Source organism: Schistocerca americana, chromosome 1 (genome assembly GCF_021461395.2).
Source record: "Schistocerca americana isolate TAMUIC-IGC-003095 chromosome 1, iqSchAmer2.1, whole genome shotgun sequence".
Classification (NCBI taxonomy): Eukaryota; Metazoa; Arthropoda; class Insecta; order Orthoptera; family Acrididae; genus Schistocerca; species Schistocerca americana.
This window is the reverse complement of record NC_060119.1, coordinates 939,352,402-939,373,772: the sequence shown is the minus strand read 5'-3', so window position 1 is coordinate 939,373,772 and position 21,371 is coordinate 939,352,402. Positions and strand designations below refer to the sequence as shown.

Below are 21,371 nucleotides of genomic sequence, written 5' to 3'. Positions count from 1 at the left end.
GATAATACAAATATTAAAGAAGAACTAACAGAAAAGTATAGACAAAGACTACCAAAAATACTGAAAACGGAATTGACAGCAAGAAACAAGACAACAGCTATAAATACATATGCTATACCAATATTGACGTATTCATTTGGATTAGCAGACCTAGAAGCACTCAATACACTTACATGATCACAATGACACAAATATAGAATACATCACATACATTCAGCAACAGAAAGATTCACATTAAGCAGAAAGGAAGGAGAAAGGGGATTTATTGACATAAAAAACCTACATTATGGACAGGTAGACAATTTAAGAAAATTCTTTATAGAATGAGCAGAAACTAGCAAAATACTCAAAGCAATCACTTATATAAATACATGGGCTACACCATTGAAATTACATAACCGCTTCTATAACCCTTTAGATCACATAACATCAACAGACCCAAAAAAAGTAAATTGGAAAAAGAAAACACTACATGGCAAGCACCTGTATCATCTAACACAGCCACACATCGATCAAGACACATCCCACATATGGCTAAGTAAAGGCAATATATACAGTGAGACTGAAGGATTCATGATTGCAATACAGGATCAAATAATAAACACCAGATATTACAGCAAGCATATTATTAAAGAACCCAATACCACAACAGATAAATGCAGACTTTGCAAACAACAAATAGAAACAGTAGATCACATCACAAGCGGATGTACAATACTAGCAAATACAGAATACCCCAGAAGACATGACAATGTAGCAAAAAATAATATATCAGCAACTTGCCATACAACATAAACTAATAAAACAACACGTTCCCACATACAAGTATGCACCACAAAATGTACTGGAGAATGATGAATACAAGCTATATTGGAACAGAACCATTATAACAGATAAAACAACACCACATAACAAACCTGACATCATACTCACCGATAAAAAGAAGAAATTAACACAACTAATCGAAATATCTATACCCAATACAACAAATATACAGAAGAAAATAGGAGAAAAAATTGAAAAATACATCCAACTGGCTGAGGACGTCAAGGACATGTGGCATCAGGATAAAGTTACATTATACCAATTATACTGTCAACTAAAGGAGTCATACCACACAATATCCACCAGTACATCAACGCAATACAGCTACATCCAAATGTATATATACAACTACAGAAATCTGTAATTATTGATACTTGTTCAATTACCCTAAAGTTCCTAAATGCAATATCACATATACTGTACAGTTAAAAGGAAGTCACGCTTGATCAAGGTCCACGTCAATTTCTATTTTTAACCAGACATAATGTCTGAGAAAGGAAAGAAATAATAATAATAATAATAATAATAAATAGTAACTGACACTAATAACTAACAATTGACCATAATAACCTACAAATCTCTTTTATATTAACGTACACCTTACTGTTCAGTTCTGGTGGAAACTCAAGAAGAGGACTCAGTTTGTAAATTCTAAATAACATTTCTGATTCGTGTCTTTCTCCATACTTTCCACACAAAAATAGGATGCTGTATGATAGTCCTCTTTGTTCAAAACATGGATTCCTGTATTTACAAAATATAGAATAAAATACCATGAGTGGCCAGAATAAGCTAGATGGAGCTGCATCACATAAAGAAGGTTTCTTTGCAGTTCTGCACTGGATGATCAACTGATGTACAAAGCTTGCTGCAGACTCCAAGTGGGGCTCACATTGATGTTGTGCTAGTTGCTTCCATTATGAGTGGGTACTCAGAAGATGCAGCCTACATCTTAACAAGAAGGGAAAACACAGATTAGCTGAACTGATAACTAAAAGTATGAAGGGTGAGGGAGAGGGTACTCTCACCAATGGTAAAAGTCCTGTGTGTGTGTGTGTGTGTGTGTGTCTGTGTGTGACTCTCTCCAAAATTTGCAGTTATTTAAGGTGCAATTGTTGCTGAACTAAGTTGTCTTAGGAACTGAAGAATGTGTTTTTCCAGTTTAAATGCTCAAAAAGATAAGGATCTAAAATTTTTGTGATTTCTACCTTAGTTGTTATTTCCTTACCATGTGTTACTTTATCATTGGGTAGCACCTGTAGATGGGCAGAACTGAATATGTTGCATCTTTTTGATATTGAGATTGAGAAAATTTACAGAAAACCATTCAACGACACTGTTAAGAAAATTACTTACCATTTTTTCTGTTACTGTATCTACGTTTTTATGGGTTGAGAGAGAGAGAGAGAGAGAGAGAGGGAGTAGTGTTCATTTAGGGGAAAGAGATAGAAATATTATCCAAATTGCGAGATGAAAAGCTCAGTTCCTTAGATAATTCATTTGAATGGTACGCGACCATGAGAATCTTTTGAATCCCTTACAAGCATTTCTTCTCATTCTGTTATTTCAAAGTTCTAGGATGAAGTTACAGTGCTATGAAGTTGTCTGCACTGATGTTGGCAGCAATAATATCTTAGCCGTCAAGCAAAGTAAGGCCACCACGCAATATCTTTGTGTTGTTACTTTAAACGATGTAGCGGTAGCGGGTTGAGTGGGGAAGTGATCTCAGGAGTTTATTTCCTTTTTGTTGGAAGTGAACTGTTTTCTGCCACGTTTGGAAGTGTGACTGTAAATACAGAACTTACGTCGTACCTTCGTAATTGTGTCATTAGTTTAACTGATCTCATCTGTTTTTACTTAGTTTGAAAGCTTGTAGTTGAACATTACGGGTATATGTCAATGTTTACGAAGAAAGTGTAAAGTGATAGAGACCTTGTAGGGCAATTTTGTATTTTTGTTTTGTGATATAACCTCTTTTTTTTTTTCGTTCTCCGTTTTATCTCGTTCTGTTGTGAAAGCCGTTCACGATGTCAATACACAAGTGGCTTTCTACTGGATCAATTTACCTAAATGTGGAAGATATAGATGAAAAACATAATGGCGATATTACGAGGTAAGAGATCTCATCCCCTGTAGAATAGAGATAAACGTCGTCTGAAGAAATATTGAAATAGCATTAGTTTGAGAAACTTTTAATTGGGGTAGGTTTTGATACATCACCAACTATTGCTTTTGTTGGTACTAAGCGAAACACGCGCCCTCATTTGTATGTTAGCTACTGTGTACATTTTAAGTATGAAGTTCGTATTAACAGTAAATACCAAGCCTAAAATAAGAACTATATTAACAATGTATTGCGTCCAATTGTTATACCTGAGCCGCGGTTCCTTGTCAAGCATCGATCCACAGTTGAATTGTCTGTCAGTTCTAATTGAACACGCAGAGAAGCGCATGCTTGGAACCAGCAGAAGAAAAGCATTCTTTCCTAAGCTGCGGATGTGAATTAATTGTGCCTTATACCCGTTTCGAGTGCTGTAGCAATAGTATCATGACAGTTTATAATTCATTGATGCTCTCAGAGGTGGCATTATTTTTCAACCTACATCTGAAGGGAATTCGTTTTATTTGTATCTTGCTGAGACAGGTGTTGATAAATTTGCTGAAGTTACTACAAAAAAGGGAATTAATCTAAAAAAATTGCTTCTGAAACAGGTAGAGGAGGTGAGCTTTGGGCTTGGGTAGAATGTGTTAATAATGTTATAGGAATCATTTGTCCCCCTTGTGACACTGGAAGGGGCCTAATAGCGTCACAATGACATTGTTTAAGTTTGATAGTTGAGCATTTGCTTTGTACAAGGCAATACATTTTCAGAGATAAACTTAATGGAAAAAGCACAATATATTTGAGTTCAATGGCTGCTCAACAACAGTGCTATCTGTATCTTTCCCTCCAGAAAAGCTTTTCTGGATTATGTAGATGAGTCATCCTTGCAACACATCCTTTGCCCACTGTAATTTTCCTGGCGTAAATTTCCACTAACCCACTGTACACACCTTCTGCATAAGTTTCTTCTTTCTCTCTCCTCCCAATTCTTGCCTTTACATCATTATCATAAGGCTATTTACCTCATTGGCTCTGATACCTGTGTGTTGCATATCTAGCCCATATGCTTGCTGCTACCCCTTCCTCTCCCCCTCATTCCTATCTGCAGACGTGCTGCTTCCTTTCGAGCCACTAGCTACCTGTCCACAACCCCTCGCCCTACTTCCCACGGTTCAATCCCGCATCCGGCCAACCTGATTTAGGTTTCCCGTGATTTCCCTAAATCGCTCCAGGCAAATGCTAGGATGGTTCCGTTGAAAGGGTACGGCTGACTTCCTTCCCCATCCTTTCCTAATCCGATGAGACCGATGACCTCGCTGTTTGGTCTCTTCTCCCAAACAACCCAACCCTACTTCCCACATCTTCCTCCATTAACCCATCCCACCCAGCAGAACCTCCACCCCAGTACTTATGAGCACTTGGCATGCTGGGCGAACTTGAAATGACGGAATTTCATAGTTTGAACAGGATACTTTCTGAGTATTTCGGATAAGGGATCCACAGTATCTGGAGACTCGTTAGGTTTCTTTCTCAGATTAGCTTTGTATCTATATTGCATGAAAATAATGCACAATGGTGCAAATGTCGACATTATTGGTATGGATAGGTTTATTTGGTGATGAGTTGTCTGCTGTGCACTTTGTGTTTGGATTCACTAAATGTAGTGGAAGAGAGCACAACACCCCTAAGCCGAGTTATTCTGGCACTGACAACCACCACATAACAGTACTTGTGCTGTCTGTAGATTGTTGCATTACTCTGTATTCATATTGGTTGCTGTGTAGTATAGGTGTAAGGTATGTACTTGAATAAATATAACATTATTGCTCTGTAATGAGCTGCTGGTAACCTTGGGTACCTTAATCGAAATTCTCAGAAGGTATCGTAGAACAACATCTGAAAGTTTGTTGGTATATGTAGGTGAGTTGATAGTGACAAAAAATTATAATTCTGACACCTCTGTCTTTAAGTGTAGGGCTACCATTAATAAAATTGTATCAATCTCAGGGCTTGGTTCCAAGGGAATGTTGACTACAGTGTTGGAGATGAAGTGTAGCCACTCAGTTTGTAGTCCCCCTCCCCCCCCCCCCTCTCCCTTCTTCTCAAATTATTTCAATTTAATTTATAGTCAACAGAGTGAATGTTGCACTTCTACAGGGCACATCCTTAATATTTAATTTCATTTTGGCAAATCCTGACTGAGATTGAGATGTAAAGACACAGTCTGTATGTGGGACTCATGAAGGAACTTTCGTGATAGGTAAGAATCCTTTGGTAAGAGTACAGGATACGTACAGATACATGAAGAGGCATCCTCCCGCATCGTGGAAAACATTCTCTTCAATTGGTATCTGTGCTTGTGCTCAGTTTCTAATGTTCTATTTGTCAGCAGAATAGTAAACTTCTAATTTTGTTCACTGGTTGTTTGTTGCCCGGCATCTGCACATGCATTTAATTTTTCAGAAACATTATTTTTGGGTACGAATGAATTGAACCAGCAAGAGAGTATGACCAAGGAAGGAGGAGACTGCAAATTCTAAAATCAGTTGTTTGGTTTGCCAGTTTACACTCTGTCATCTTGGTATCTTAACAAGGCATCTTATTAAACTTTCTGGTGCATCCTCTTTTGCTGGTATAGTATATAGTCCCTACTGTGGTATCATGGTGTCTTATCCATCTCTTCTAATTGTTTGAAACTGTTGAAAATTGCAACAGTAAATTACAGCAGATCCTTCTATATTTTTATTTTTGGAAATACAACCATGGAACAGTATCCTGTAACTGTCAAATATGTAATAGTGAACTCGGTGTATTGTTTCTTGTCCCTGTTTAATATGTTGGTGTACAGCTGGATTTAATATGAACAAAGTTATACCCTGCTGATATAGACCTACCAATGTCGTAATCAACAACCAATGTATAATGTCACAATATAAAGACACTGTCAAAAAAAAAGCTGACAAACTAATCAGACCTTCACAGACTAGGAGTTTTTTGAAGGATATGTTCTTGTTATTAATGCCTTCTACATATTAAAACCTAAAAAATATTAACGACATAAGAAAACAATGAAAATACAGTGCAAAAAAAGAGAGAAAATAAGTTTGCTGGCTTCATCAATTTACCCAAGGTAGCAGAATTCCTCAACTTTATCTACTTCACGATCACCAATTTTGATAAGGTTTTTGCCATTATTATTTCTGCTACTTCTCATTTTTTTGTCATTTTCAGTTTACTCTTAAGTCCATATTCTCTACTGTTTGTTCCATTCAGCAGATCTTGTAATTCTTCTTCAATTTCACCGAGGATAGCAATATCGTCAACAAATCTTATCACTCTGAATTCTAATAGCACCCTGAACCAGGATTTTATTTCTGTCATTGCTTCTTTGTTTAGAGACGAACACAGAGGTGAAAGATTGCTTTTGTGTCTTACACCCTTTTTAGTCCTAGCACTTTGTTGTTGGTCTTCCAATCATACTGTTCCATTTTCGTTCTTGTGTATCAATACAATTCCCTGTAGCTAACACTTATTTTTTCAGAATTTTGGACATTTTGCACCATTTTCATTGTCAAATGCTTTTCCAGGTTGACAAATCCTGTGACCGTGTCTTAATTATTCCTCAGTCTTGCTTCCATCAGCAACTCCAAAGTTAGAACTACCTCTCTGGTGCCTTTACCTTTCCTAAAGCCAAACTGGTTGTTATCGGATCCTCAGTTTTCTTTTCCAGTATTCTGTATATTACTCTTGCGAGCAGCTTGGATGCATGAGCTATTAAGTTGACTGGCGATAGTTCTCTCACTTACCTGCCCTTGCTATCTTTGGAATTGTATGGATGATATTTTTCCGAAAGTCTGGTGGTGTGTCAGCAGCCTCATAGATTTTATGCACTCTCTTGAACAGTCGTTTGGTTGCCAATTTCCCATTGATTTCAGAAGTTCCGATGGAATGTTATCAATATCCCTTCTGTCTTATTTGATCTCAGGTCTTCCAGATCACTCTTAAAGTGTGTATGTAGTACTGGATGCCATATGTCTTCTGTATCGACTCCAATTTCTTCTTCTGTCATGCCATCAGACAAGTCTCCCCCTCATACAGGCCCTCAGTGTATTCTTTCCACATATGTTCTCTCACCTGCATTTAACAGTGGAATTTTGCGTTGCACTAGCTATTAATGTTTTCATCCTTGATTTTAATTTCAATGAAAATTGTTAAGACTTTCCTGAATGCCGAGTAAGTCCTTCCGACGATCATTTCTTTTTTGATTTCTTCGCATTTTTCCTACAAGCATCTCGCATTAGCTGTCCTGTGCTTCCTGTTCCCATATTTTTTTCCTTTCCTGTGTGATTTAAGGTTTCTTTGCAGTTACCTTACTTGTACCTATGTTTGTCTTTCCAGTGCCTGTCCTGATATTTCTTACTGCATTATTTGCATCCTTAGCAAGCTACATGTGTGTCTCATTATTCGTCAGTACTTTGTTATCTCGCTTCTTTCCACACTTATTCCTCCGGACACTTATCATAAACTTCAGTGTCTTACTAAATTGTTGTCTAAGTCTATATATCTGCTCTTGGGTATGTCTTACAATCCTTACATTCCAATATCTGAGTTTGGAATCTCTGTCTGAGCGTAATGTAATCCAGCTGCAATTTTCCAGTGTCTTGGGGTCTTTTCCAAGTATACCTCCTTCTTTTGATTGATTGTTGAAAAGAGTATTCACCATTACCGTCTGAAGTTCATTGCAGAATTCAGTTAGTCTTTCTCCTCCCGCCAGCCGGAGTGGCTGAGCGGTTCTAGGCGCTACAGTCTGGAACCGCGCGACCGCTACAGTCGCAGGTTCAAATCCTGCCTCGGGCATGGATGTGTGTGATGTCCTTAGGTTGGTTAGGTTTAAGTCGTTCTAAGTTCTAGGGGACTGATGACCTCAGAAGTTAAGTCCTATAGTGCTCAGAGCCATTCTTTCTCCTCCCTCATTCATACTGCCAAGCCCAGTGGATCAACAGCTTACATGGACCTATATAGGCCACAGGAAACAGTTTGTTTCCTGGGACAAGCTAGATCATGTTCTTGATGTTTCGGAGAGGTAGGTGTATAGTTGTGGTGACTGTGATTAGAGAAAGAGAGAAAGTGAGTTAGAATTGCTTGTCCTGTCAGTAAAAGACTAGTCCACAGCTTGTCATCTAAGTGGCACAATATGGTAAACCTTTCATCAGACAGACGAACAACCGCAGATCGGGTCTCCCGTACAGTAATACCATACAATCATTTCAGTAAGAAACTGCTTTTGCTTAACATGTGCTTGCTTCTGATATAATACCTTAGTCAGTGTGCTTGATCCTTTTTTTCCCAATTTTATCCCTGAATTATAGTTCAAGAATGTTTTCCAGCCACTAATTTCTTTGGATATGGGAAGACACAGGTGTCAAATTTGGTGATTGTGGTGGATGTTCCAATACTTCGTACTCTTAATCACTCATATTTTCTGACTGACTAATCACCTGTTCTGGTGGGCGTGGGACCATGATGAAAGAGGGCTCCCCCCCCCCCCCCCCTCCCTCCCTCCTTATGTAATCCAGAACTCCTCTTGCATATTTTTTCACCCTGTTGGTCCAAAAGACTTGTGTAGTTCTTCCCAGTTATTCTTTTACCAATTGAAAAATTCTCAGCGGAAGGAATTATATCTTCATGTGGCTCAACTGCATGCTACAAGTCTTCCAATGGGGCACCACTTTGGTGACTCGTGTCACAGTGAAACAAGTAGGTCTGGTGAACAAAACAAAACAGCAGTATAATCTTTGAAGTATGATGGGATCGACAGAAACGTCCGATCCCACGCGTCGGCTTTGACCCTTGACGTAAGGGTGTTGTCGTGAGTGACGTCATGACGGCGTGGAGTTTGGTTTGAGTGTGGCTGTCTCCAGTTCTGTTTTATCTTATTTTATTTACTTTTCTGATCTGTTCGTTCTATCCCGTGAGATTTTTTTTTTTTAAAGACAAAAAACACTAATCAGCTACTGAAGCATCTTTATGTTCTATGGGTTGCAGGGGTTACGACCCCTGGGGAGGTGGGTGGGTATTCATGCATGGCTGTCTTCACTTACACGTTGTAGCTACGCAAGGCATCTAAATTTGTTTATATTTAGTTTGCCCCCCACCCTCAAGACTAATTGGGTGGCTCGGGAAGAGATGGGCAGATTAGTTCAATGAAGATCTCAGGAGGAGAGAACTAACGTAGGATCTAATGGAGAGAGAAAGGCTATACCAGGACAGTAATCAGTGGAGGCATGTTGTTCACAACGTTCCTCACCAGCTCACCAGAAGGAAATTGTTGTGGTGGTGGTGGTGGTGGTGGTGGTGGTGGTGATGATGATGATTTCTACAATGATTGCCTGTACATGCTCTCATGATATGCCACACTTACCCAAGAGCTATGTCTGCATTATCTGACATGTTTCACTGATGAGTCCATCAACTCGATTCCTGTGAGTGTCATTGGCCTCTGTACACAGTCATCCCTCTGAGCTGTGTCACAAATGTTGAGGTTGGCACCGCCGAAACGGTGGTACCAACCTCAACATCTTCATTGGGAACACAAACAACTCAATGTTGTGCATTATTGATGTCAATACAATCGTCACTGTATACAACTTTCATTCTTGTATGGATTTCAGTTGGAGGCATGGTTTCTGTGGTTAGGGACTGGATTACAGCAGTCTGTGGAGGCTATGGAGTTATCATGGTACAACCGTACATTCCGAACCCAATGTGTTGCTACCGGAAGTCAAACAAAGGGAAATGGTCTTCTCCTTCGCCGACTCGCAGATTCTTTTGGACGGTGTCACCATATGGTACGCTCGCCTGGTCAACCACCATTTTGCTGGTGCGCACTACCAACCGTTTTTCTGGCCTGGGCTCCACAATCCAACAGAGACAATGCCGATGTCTCTGTAGACCTCATGGAGCAGGATCCTCCAGCCTCTGTGCCCTGTAGCAGCAAGTCTTCTAAGGCTGGCACTCGACAGCTGCCAAGGTGAACATCCCTTCATTTATTCCTCATCGTGAATCTCCTCCAGTGGAACATTCGTGGCCTTCAATCCAACAAAGAGGACTTACGGCTGCTGTTGGAGTAGCAGCGTCCGATTGTTCTTTGACTCCAGGAAACAGAATTACATCCTCGTGACCACTTTGAGCTCACGAATTTCTTCCTGGTCTGCTTCGACCTTCTAGCTACCACTCCAGTTCTCTCATCAGTTGTGTTTGGAAATGGATGGAATGTATGATTCATGCCCTGCTGGTATGGTGGCTCGAGTCTCATAATTTACTTACCACTGCACAGTGTGGATTTCAAGCACGCCGTTGTGCAGTAGACCATCTTGTCACTTTGTCCACCCAACCCATGAATGGTTTTCTGCAGAAATTCCAGACTGTGGCTGTGTTTTTCGATTTGGGGAAACCCCTGGACAACTACTGGAGACTGTTATACCACTGTGACTTTCGCCCCAGCAGATAAGCGTACCATTTGTCTGCCATGCTTGGCCACCCATCTTATGCCTCCTTCTTGTATGACTCCTTTGATCGCCAGTATGGGGCACGTCACTCTTCTCTGTTACCTCTTGGTGTTTGCTTTCGGCTCTTGCTCTGGCAGTTTAACTTCACACTACCTGTTGTATTCCCAATGGGTGTGAACTGTTCACCGTCTTGGCTTTGAGCAGCAGGCCGTGTTCACCTTGGCCTTCATTCATTTCCTATGTACACTCCTCCAGGCTCGCTCTATCGCCTTCAGTTTCACGACCTTCGCACAGAACTTCGTGATAGTTCCTTTGTGTACACTGATCGCTCTTGGACTGACCATGGTGTTGGATGTGCCTTCGTTATTGGCACCAACGATTTTAGGTATTTGCTACCAGAACACTGCTCAGCTTTTACAGCAGAGGACTTTGCTCTGTATCAGGCTACGCAGTACTTCCTTAGGCACAGGCTCTCCAATAACATAATCTGTTCTGACCCTCTCAGTGCCCTTCAGAGCCTCTGTGTGCTGTACACCACCCATCCTTTAGTATAACGGGTCCAGGAAAGCTGTCACTTGCTCACTCTTGATGGATCCACTGCGATGGTCATGTGGGTTCCTGGCCTTGTTTGTCCGATGGGAAATAAGGCTGCTGACACTGCTGCCAAGGCTGCAGTTCTCATACCTCAGCTCATTAGTTCTTCCATTTCCTCTGATGATCTCTGTATTGCTGTCTGTATGGAGGTGGTTTCACTTTGGCACCACCACTGGTCTTCCCTTCATGGGAGCAAGCTCTGGGTTATTAAGCCTCTCCTAGTGACTTGGACAATCTCCTCGCAGCCCTCTTGCCACGAGGAAATCGTGTGTTGTGTATTGGGCAGTCTTTTTAGCCATTGCCATTTGTTAAGTGGTGATCCCCCATCACTTTCTGCTCATTGCCCTTGATGGTTCTCCATTTTCTAATCGAATGCTTTTTTTTTTTAACCATTTATGTTTCCTGTCCTCTGAGATATTGGATGTTTTAGTGAATGATGTGTCGATGTCAACCGCCTTTTACTTTTTATCAGCTGTAGCAATATGGCAAATTCCATTTAATCTTTAGTTCAGGACCTCCATTGTCTCTCTGGCATATTTTATGAATTTTTCTCCATGTCCCTGTTTTTAGCTGTCTTTCCTTCTGTCGGTTGGGCTTAATGTGAAGTTGTTTTTAACTCATCCCCCCCCCCCCCCCCCCTTTCGAGTTCTACGGCTCTGACGTGGGCGCATATGATTTTTGTCGTTTTTGTACAAGAAAACAAAATGAAACAATACAATAAATGATCCCATAACTAAACAAGCTGCTGTTCATGAATCTTGTCTCTCTCATCTGTTAATCCAAATTGGTAGAGGTTCCAGGCTGATGGATGATACTCATGAATTGGTTGAATAAATGCTTTGTAAGCCTCTTCTAGCATGGATGTATTACATTTTATTAAGACTCGTCCTAAGGAACTCAGTCTGGCATCTGCTTTTCTCTGTGTTTGTTTTATGTGGTTATTCTGCTTAAGGTCACTCTGGATGGGTACTCCTAGATGTTTTATGACAATTACTTTTTCCATCAGTTTGTCATCAGTAGTGTAATTGTAGAGTAGTTGATTTCTGCACCTAAGTATGTGCAATATATTGCATTTATTTACACACTGGGTCAACTGCCTGTCCGTGCAACATCCACCAATCACTTTCAGTGCTTCCTGCAGTTTGCTAAAGTCTTCTGATATCACTACCTTCTTATAGATAACCACATCATATGCAAACTGACTTGTGAAACTTCTGGTGTTATCCACTTGATGATTTGTGTGTACTGTGAACAGCACTCCTGAAATCACCTTTATGTCTGCTAATTTTGTTCTGTTATGAGTGATGCATTGAGTTGCATCTGCAACGACGTTTTGAATTCAGATCCAAATACTGACACAATAATCAGTAATCCCGTATTTTTTTCACTAAATGACAGTGCTAGACTGTAACGAATGCCTTATGTTGTGTGGAACCTGATAATGGAGCAGTAGTCTTCAAAACCATTGTACTATTTAAATATCGTTTCTCAGTCTTATCATGTTATCCTCAGTTGTGGCTGGTCTTCAAATCACACTTGATGAACTGTTGCTCACTTATGCAATAACTATGTGACAATTTCGTAATCATACAACTTATCAAATTCTTTTTGCTTTGTAGGGGAATTGACCACTTGACAAATGCACCTCAGAGTCCTCTGCAGGGACCTCCACTGCTTAACTGCCTTAGAATATGCTCCCCATGTTGTCTTGCACCCTCCCCCCCCCTCCTGCTCCCACTTTGTTAGTACCCAGACCATGAATTAGGAGCACTCTGTTTCAAGGACCTGAAGTTTTAATCACCTCTATGATTTTTCGGTTTCTGTTCCTTCAAGTTCTTCATCAAGCATATCAGGGTACTGCTGCCGTTTTACACTGTTGGCTCTAAATCCATGAATGAATGAGATGGGTTATGCTTTTACATCTCCTGCTGGTCAGGAACAACATTTGTTGTTGGAAACATGTAATGTTTTTGCAGCAGAGCTTGTAGTCATCAACAGAGCCCCTTGTATTCAGACTTCCCTTGAATTCATTTTAATTTATAGTGACTCAATGAGGAGTCTCCAGGCTATTAATCAGTGTTACTTTTGTCACTCTGTGATATCTGCTATTCATTACCTTGGCTGTGACCTTAGTCATACTGCCTCCTGAGTGATCTTTTTCTGTGTTCCAAACCATGTGGGTATCCAAGGGAATGAAATGCCTGACCCTTTTACTAAAGAAGTTATTACTACCCCAACATTCATTTTGATCATCCTATGCACAAATTTGAGGTTGCTAATAAGACCTATCCTCAATCAGAGATGAAAGGAGTCTGCTATCCTAGCATCTTCACAATATTTATATAAGATAAATCCATAGATTAGTCTTACGTAGTAAGGCATCCCTACATTGTGGTTGTGGAGCCCTGCAGACAATAGCTGACATTGTGGTGGAATGCCTCCTCATTTTGTCTATCCATGCTAAGCATGTTCCTTTAGTTTCCTTGCCTCTAATATTGGTAGATGAGGTACAGGCAGTGGAATGGGGTCCTTGTTTTCTCAGGGAATGGAATTTTAATTCTCAGGTACATCATTTTAAACTTCTTTCAGGGTGAGGTTACACCCTCCCCCCAGGGGACACACAAGTCTTTTTGTCAGTACATGCTTCGCTGACATGAGTCTCAGCCGTTGCAGTACTACTTCCCTTTCTGTCCTTAAAGCCCATTCTTCTACTATTGTGTGTCCCTTCTGCCTTTTCATTGGATTGTCTGTCCGCAGCTCGTGGTCTAGTGGCTAGTGTTGCTGCCTCTTCATCACAGGGTCCCGGGTTTGATTCCTGGCTGGGTTGGGGATTTTCTCTGCTCGGGGACTGGGTGTTTGTGTTGTCCTCATCATTTCATCATCATTCATTGCAGTGGCCAGATTGGACTGTGTCAAAAAAGAAATTGGACTGTGTAAAAAAAAAAAAAAAAAAAGGACTAAATTGGACTGACAAAAAAAATTGGACTGTGTAAAAAATTGGGCTCCCCTAAAGGGTCAGTATATGCTTCATTTAAGTGGACTGATGACCACGCAGTTGAGCACTCCACACACCAAACAAACATCATTGGATGGTCTTCATGGTACTGACCATGCTTGGATTAGGTTTCTGATTTTGGACATTATATATTTTTCCTCTACTGGCACTTAACACACATTTTCATCCAAAACTATGTGGTCCCCAGTGTTGCGTTTGACCAACCATTCCTCTTCCAGATTTTACAGATGTGCATATCGTGCAGGGAAGATTGCCCAATGTAGTCTATGTTCCACATTTGTGTAGGTCTGTCTTTGCACCCTTTCTTTCTGGCAATGGTAACACACCCAAATCCCAACATGGTAGCCATCCCATTGTGGGTGGAGGGGGTCGTCAAGTATCTGCACTATACCAACTTCCTGGTGGTTGGGGCCTCTTTTCCTACTGCTTCCCCCGCACCCTCTTTGGGAGCTTCGACTTCCCACCTGTTGGGGATGTCAGTCCCCAACCGCCAGCCGGAGAAGTCACCCTCCTCCATCCCTTGGGGCACTCCTCTTCCAGGTTCCTGCTGAACCGCAGCTGTATACGAGCTTGTGGCTCAAGGAGCTGCAGGCTGCTGGTCATAGGATTTCGTTTCTCCTCTGCTCCTGAAACTAAGACAGAAAAGCCCTCGCAGAAATCGAAATTGGCTAAGAAAATGGACAAGCCGTAGTTCCCCAAGGAGGAGATACCAGTGGCCGCCATGCCATTGGACTCAGCATGTTCCACCTCTGATATAGAGGTGGAGTTCCTGGTGGCCTTTGTGGTGTCAGATCTCCCCCCCCCCCCCTCCCCCCTCCACACACACACACACACACACACACACACACACACACACACACACACACACACAAATCTGATTCAGAATCTATATGTATTGATACTGTACCGTGGCAACTGCTGGCAGCAGGTGACATGCTTCCTTGACCTGATTGCCAGTCTCACGTTCTAGCCATTTTCAACCATATCAGGAGTGAGGTCGAGTTTCAATCTCAGTGTCAAGAAAGAGTGATAGTCTGGGTACTGGCACTGGGTAAACACCTCCTGAGATAGATAGGTATCACCCATTTAACTATGTAGCCTGATGTTCTCTGCAAGTTGCTTGAACATTGGTGAGCCCCCATGAATCATGGGGCCTTTTGGCTCCATCCCATGGTAATTTCTGCCAAGACTGTTCAACAGCTGACAATTTGGTCTCTCTCGAGTCTGCTATCCGGAAGGCTTTTGCCTGCTGATAACACCTTACCACTGTCTTCATCTTTGACTTGCAAAGGATTTATGACACCATATGGTGTCATCACATTCTCGTTACCCTACATAAGTAGGGGCTCTGGAACATTTTATCATGTCATAATTTCCAGGTTCAAGTTGGTGCTTCAAGTTAGTGCCTCACACAGAACTGCCTGCCCTCCATATACAAGAGTTCGGGGTTCCAAAGAACTGTATTGTGGATGCCACATTTTCTATGGCTTTTTGTGGTCTACCTACAGCCATGGGATCTAAAGTGACGCTGTCCTTGTATGCTGATGATGTTTGCTTCTATTGTTGCTCTTCAACTATGGGTGTTGCCAAACGCCAACTGCAGGTTGCCATGTGAAAGGCGAAGTCCTAGCCTCTCACCCATGGCCCAATTTCCAGCTGCGAAGACATTTGTCATGCTCTTTCATTGCCATTGTACTGTCCATCCACAACAAAAATTCTACATCGTTGCTCAGTGTGGTGGACTCTTATTGCTTTTTGGGAATGGTCTTCAATGCCCAATTCGTGTGGCTTCCCCATCTTCGCCAAATTAACCAAAAATGCTGGTCACACCTTAATACTCTTTGCTGCCTCAGTAACACCAGCTGGGATGCATATCATTCTACATTTATGTGGCTTTAAAAAGCTCCCGTCTTGACTATGGGATTCTGGCATATGGATTGGCATTGTCCACTGTGTTGCAAATGCGTAACCTGATACATTACTGTGGGTTCCAACGTGCAACAAGTGCCTTTTTGGACTAGCTCTGTGACCAGCCTAGTCGTGGAGGCTGGGGTCCCTCCACCACGGGTCAGATGCCAACAGCTGCTGCTTAGTTATGTGATACGCATTCACTGCTCCCCGGATCATCTGAACTTCCATTGTTGCCTCTTGTGAGGGAGCAATCACATATGCCCCTGTGGCGTGTACCACACCCTAGGATGTTTCTAAACCTTTCCTTTGCACCAAAAGACTGTTGACGCCATGGTTTTTCACTGCCTGTTACTGGCTGTCCCTGATGCATTTCCAGGTTCAGAAGGGGTGGCTCGATGGAAGACGGATTAACTGGGTTTGCCTACGTACACACTAGGTGTAGGGAACTACACTACCCGCCATAAGTTTGGAAACACCTAGTAATTATAGACAATGGAAAGGAAATACAGTAGAAAAATCCATTTTGTTGTTTTCCAAATGTTTATTAAGCTCAAATAATAGACAGGAAGATGCAACAATTAAATTTTCAATTCCTCAAAATAGCCACCCTCTGCTTTCATCACTGCCTTGCACACTCTCGGCATACGCTGCATCAGTTTTGCCAAGGTTTCAGTTGGAATTAATCTCCATTCTTGCTGCAGGACCTCCCACAATTGTGACCCACCCATGATTTCCCATTTTCGGATCCTCCTGTCCAATTCATCCTGTAGCAGCTCGATTGGGTTAAAATCAGGGCAGTGGAGTGGCCGTTCCATGTTTTTCAATATTTTACGAACCTCTAGAGACTTCACATAGTTCCTACACAAGCGAAACATAGGTTTTGGGTCGTTGTCTTGCTGCAAGACAAACCCTTTCCCAATCAGACGCAAACTAGATGTCTTAGCATGTCGCTGGAGAATGGCATGATAATCCTTTTGGTTCATTTTTCCGTCTATTTTCACCAAATCTCTGACTTTATTCCCTCCAAAGGATCCCCATACCATCACAGAAGCCCCTCCGTGCTTTACAGTTGGAATTACACACGGAGGATTCAAGCGTTCATGGGGTAAGCAGTGTACAAATTGACGGCATTTACTTCCAAATATTTCGAACATGGATTCATCAGTGAATAAGACTCTTTCACATTCCCTCGCTGTCCATTGTTGGTGTGTCTTAGTCCACTGAAGCCTTTTCTTCTTGTTAACAGGGCGCAACAGTGGTTTCCTTGTTGCTACATAACCTCAGAAGTTGTTGTCTCACTGACTCACTCACCGGTGTATCCCTCATTGCATTTAGTTCAGCAGTCACTTCACGGACAGTTTTTAATCTGTTACATTTACTGGTCACTACCAAATACTGATATTTTCCTGGCATTCTGATATTTTCCTAGGTGCTCCCGAGCGAGGACGATTCCCATAGGAACCTATTTCTCGATGCCAGTGTATGGTTTTGACAACTCCGCTGATGGAAATCGTCAGTATCTTTGCTATTTGTTGGACACTATTGCCTTCTTGGTGCAAAGTGATTATCATTACCTGTGATTCATAAGGAATCTGGCACTTTGGGGCATTTTCAATTACTTTCGCGGCGTATTATACCATTATGCAAACGCAACTACAAGTGAACAGAAATGTAAACAATGTACCTCTACATAGCCACGCAGTCTACTCGTGCCACCTGGCGTGTTTAGTAGAACTGCTTGGACAGGTAATGTTGGTTTACATAAAATGGAGCAATACTAGTATGTTCCAGTATGTATGTATATGTACAATAATTAAGTGTACAATACTGTACACGTCATTATTAATTGTTATTTGAGCTTGCTATTCCGTATTCTAACCAGTAATTCATATAGATCACTTCCATCTTGCTTTGTTATAATACGCAGCATGGTGTTTCCAAACTTATGGAGGGCAGTGTATGCTCTCTGATAAATGGATGCATTGTATTCACTATTGAATTTGTTTCTGTCACTTGAGCCCACAATCAGGTTTGTTCTTTGTTCGTGGTCTGATAAGACATTCTTAATTGGCAGTGACTCCTTGAGTAGCCTTCACACTGTCGACCAGTGCTAACCTCAAACCCATTTTTTGTAACTATCCAGGATCTCCTTTCTGATCTTGATCACTGTGTCTTCTGGTCATGTTGGGGTCCCAGGGAATGAACATGCTGAATGATTGGCCAAGTTGGCTACCATGGTGCTGACTTTGGAGAAGAGAGATACTGGAACCGGACCATTGGTCAATTGTACGCCATCAATTGCAGGAAGGTTGTAACCCGGAATGGTGTGTCCTAGTTCTCTGAGCAAACTGCGGGCAATAAAGGGGACCATGGCAGTTTTACTGGATTGTCCTAATTTGGCTGCTTACGCCAAAATCACAAACTTCCTGCTTCCTGACACGCAGCCTCTGGTGCTGGTGGATGACACCCAAGCTGCTGATCTGGGTTTATATTTCAACCACGAAGGCAGTTTGTACTCCTTTATCTGATGTAGGGCACTTTGACTTCGTCAACTGCATGATGGGTCAGAGGGACACCCCTTCACCCTTCACCTGCTGTGTCCCAGGGGCCCCATGGCTGCCCTTGCTCATTGGTTTGACTTGGCTCCTACCCTTTCAACTTTTAATTCTTGTTAATTTTTTACATTTTTCATTGTTTTAATGTCTCATCATCATCATCATTGTTCTCTTTCCTGTGATTGTATCAGCTTGTCTACATTTCTAGTTTTCTTGTGTTAATGAACCTTGGTCATATGCAAAGGGCGTGTTTCCCACTGCATAACATGTACCAGGGGCCTCTAGCTGCTTTGCGGGCTGAGTAACTTGCAAACCTTACTCCTTCTCACCCCTCCCTCACTTTTAATTGCTGCAATCTCTTAGTTTTATTGATTCTCGGTTGCAGTCAGGTTCTTAAAATCTTTATTATGTGTCCTTACTCTCGGAGGACTATTTCTGTCGTGATGCATGTATGATGGAGGGACTGATGACCTTGTAGTTTGGTACCTTTAACCCCATCAATCCAATCTAGTTCAGTGAGGAAAAGAATAGTAATTGTGCTGGGCACCAGAGCATGTGGAAATCCATGGAAATGAGCAAGCTGACATACCAGTAAGGGATTCTTAAATGGAAATGGTGTTTTATGCTCTCTCCTTCAGCACTATTACCTCTTTGTTGAAGAGTTGTATAAGTGGTATAATGAGTGGGTGGAGGTACTAAACGAGCTATGACAGGTGAAAGTGATAGTTTTGAAGTGGTAAATTTCTCTCAATTCACAGGTAACTTTGCCTTGGTAGTTTAGTCAGGATTGTATTATTTATATTTTTATTAAATGTCATGCAAAAGTCATGTAAGTAATTCAAGGAGTAAAGATAACATTTCACAGATTAGTTGAGGCTCAGAGTCATTGATAGGCTCATCAGTTAGACTTGGGTGAGGGGTTGTGTACGTGGAGTCGGTGAAGGAGAGACAGGAAATGGAAGACAGGTTTGGGGAAGAGTGGCTTACAGCTGAAAGGGGGAGGCAGCAGCTACATGGGAGGAATGTGGTACCATTGAGCTCATTCTGGCTGTAGCCTGGGTAGTTGTGCGTGGCACACATTGACTTGGGGGAGTAGGTCAGGTGCTGGAGGTAGGAAAGTAGAAGAGGGAGACTGTAAAGTGCAGTATGAGTGAAGTCAGAGTTGTTATAATCATTGTCCTCCTTTACAAGCACATTAGGACTTGAAATCCCACTTTTCCAAATAATTGGTTTGATATTTGTCTCATGTGTCATAGGCATAATAATTCGTTATGATGTGGAATGTGTTACTTTACAGTCACTATTTGCTTCTGCGTCGACGCACTTGTTTTGGTTTTGTGGATTTGTTTTCCAGAACGTTCAGTGTTGTCATGCACATATAAAGCTTAACATAACTAAATATAATAGAGGGAAAAATTCCACGTGGGAAAAATACATCTAAAAACAAAGATGGTGTAGCTTACCAAACGAAAGTATTGGTATGTTGATAGAGCCACTAACAAACACAAACACACTCACAAAATTCAAGCTTTCGCAACCCATGGTTGCTTCATCAGGAAAGAGGGGAGGAGAGGGAAAGACGAAAGTATGTGGGTTTTAAGGGAGAGGGTAAGGAGTCATTCCAATCCCGGGAGCGGAAAGACTTACCTTAGGGGGAAAAAGGGACAGGTATACACTCGCACTCACACACACATCCATCCGCACATATACAGACACAAGCTAAAGATGCATCAGCCCTTTGTAATGTGCTCATAGCAGCATTCCTGCCAATTTTATTATTTTAAATTATTGAAGTTTTAAGTGCACAAATAGTAAACCAATACTGTAGTCTAATGTGCACCTTGACCTTTTTGCAGCTCTTAAAGTTCTCCGTCATGACATGTTCTGTGGAACACGGGTCCCTGTTTTGTAATACTTCGTTTAATTAATCCCTCTGTTACAGAATTGTATGTTATGTCGTGTGCTGTGAGTGAACATACATTTAAGATACAGGGAGACCAAGACACAGTGTCATTTGTGTGTAAACTGACATGGAACTGAATTGTTGTTCCCTTTCTGCTGTAGTATTGACTATACAATGTCATCACTAGCTTCAAATTTCTTGTAATTGTTCTTATTTCTTATAAGCAATCTAGTAATAAATTAAATATGCTTTCTTTTTTCTGCCTAAAAGATTGTGTGTTAAACTTAATTGTCCCTTTTTGCCGTTGCAGGAATGTCAAAAAGCAGAAAAACCGTTATGCTCCAGCTCTCAAACACTTTCTGCCATACCGCCCTGCTCCTGCGTAAGTATATTATAGTTAAATAATTTAAGCAGACAGCAGAATTGTACTATTATATAGACGAATTACTCATAGCACATTAGAATTTGGAATGAATTGTAACTGATGTACAGGACAACCATTTTGTGTGCTAGAACTCCTTGTTAAAAACCTCAGTCTGTCATTTGCTAAAATTTAGCTCTCTTCCTCCTACAAGCTTTGAAAAGCATTGCAATTTAGAGAGTGATATTCATCTGCTGTTAGCACTGAGTTACCACAAGACATCGAGAGTTAATATCTTTGTTCATGTAGACTACACTTGCCTTCAGGAAGAGCACCCCACATCAGATCTGAATTTATTTAAAGGTACCGTGGGTGTCTACATGTTTTAAAAATCTGTAAGATTCTGAATATGCTGATATTCTGCGAACAGAAATAAAATCTGAAATTTTTATTCAAGAACTGAAAAAGAGTTTTGTGTACAGATGCCAACCATTCAGTATTCAGAGGAAGCACAGCACAGTGTACAAGCACATCAAAAATGGGTAGTGATAGTAGCTCAGCTGTCAACTTGTATTCTGTTTTTTCAAATAATTT

The 21,371-nt window shown here is 41.3% G+C and overlaps 1 protein-coding gene across 1 annotated transcript in view; it reads left to right on the top strand.

Annotated features, from left to right (window-relative positions):
* Positions 1-2,497: 2,497 nt before the first annotated feature.
* Positions 2,498-21,371, top strand: part of LOC124615574 (ATP-binding cassette sub-family C member 5-like) — a 272,433-nt gene continuing 253,559 nt past the window's right edge. Inside the window, exons 1-2 of the mRNA XM_047143562.1 lie at positions 2,498-2,938; positions 20,727-20,798. Of these exons, the coding sequence (XP_046999518.1) occupies positions 2,853-2,938; positions 20,727-20,798 (158 nt within the window). The 5' untranslated portion in view covers positions 2,498-2,852. The remainder of the gene's footprint in view (positions 2,939-20,726; positions 20,799-21,371) is intronic.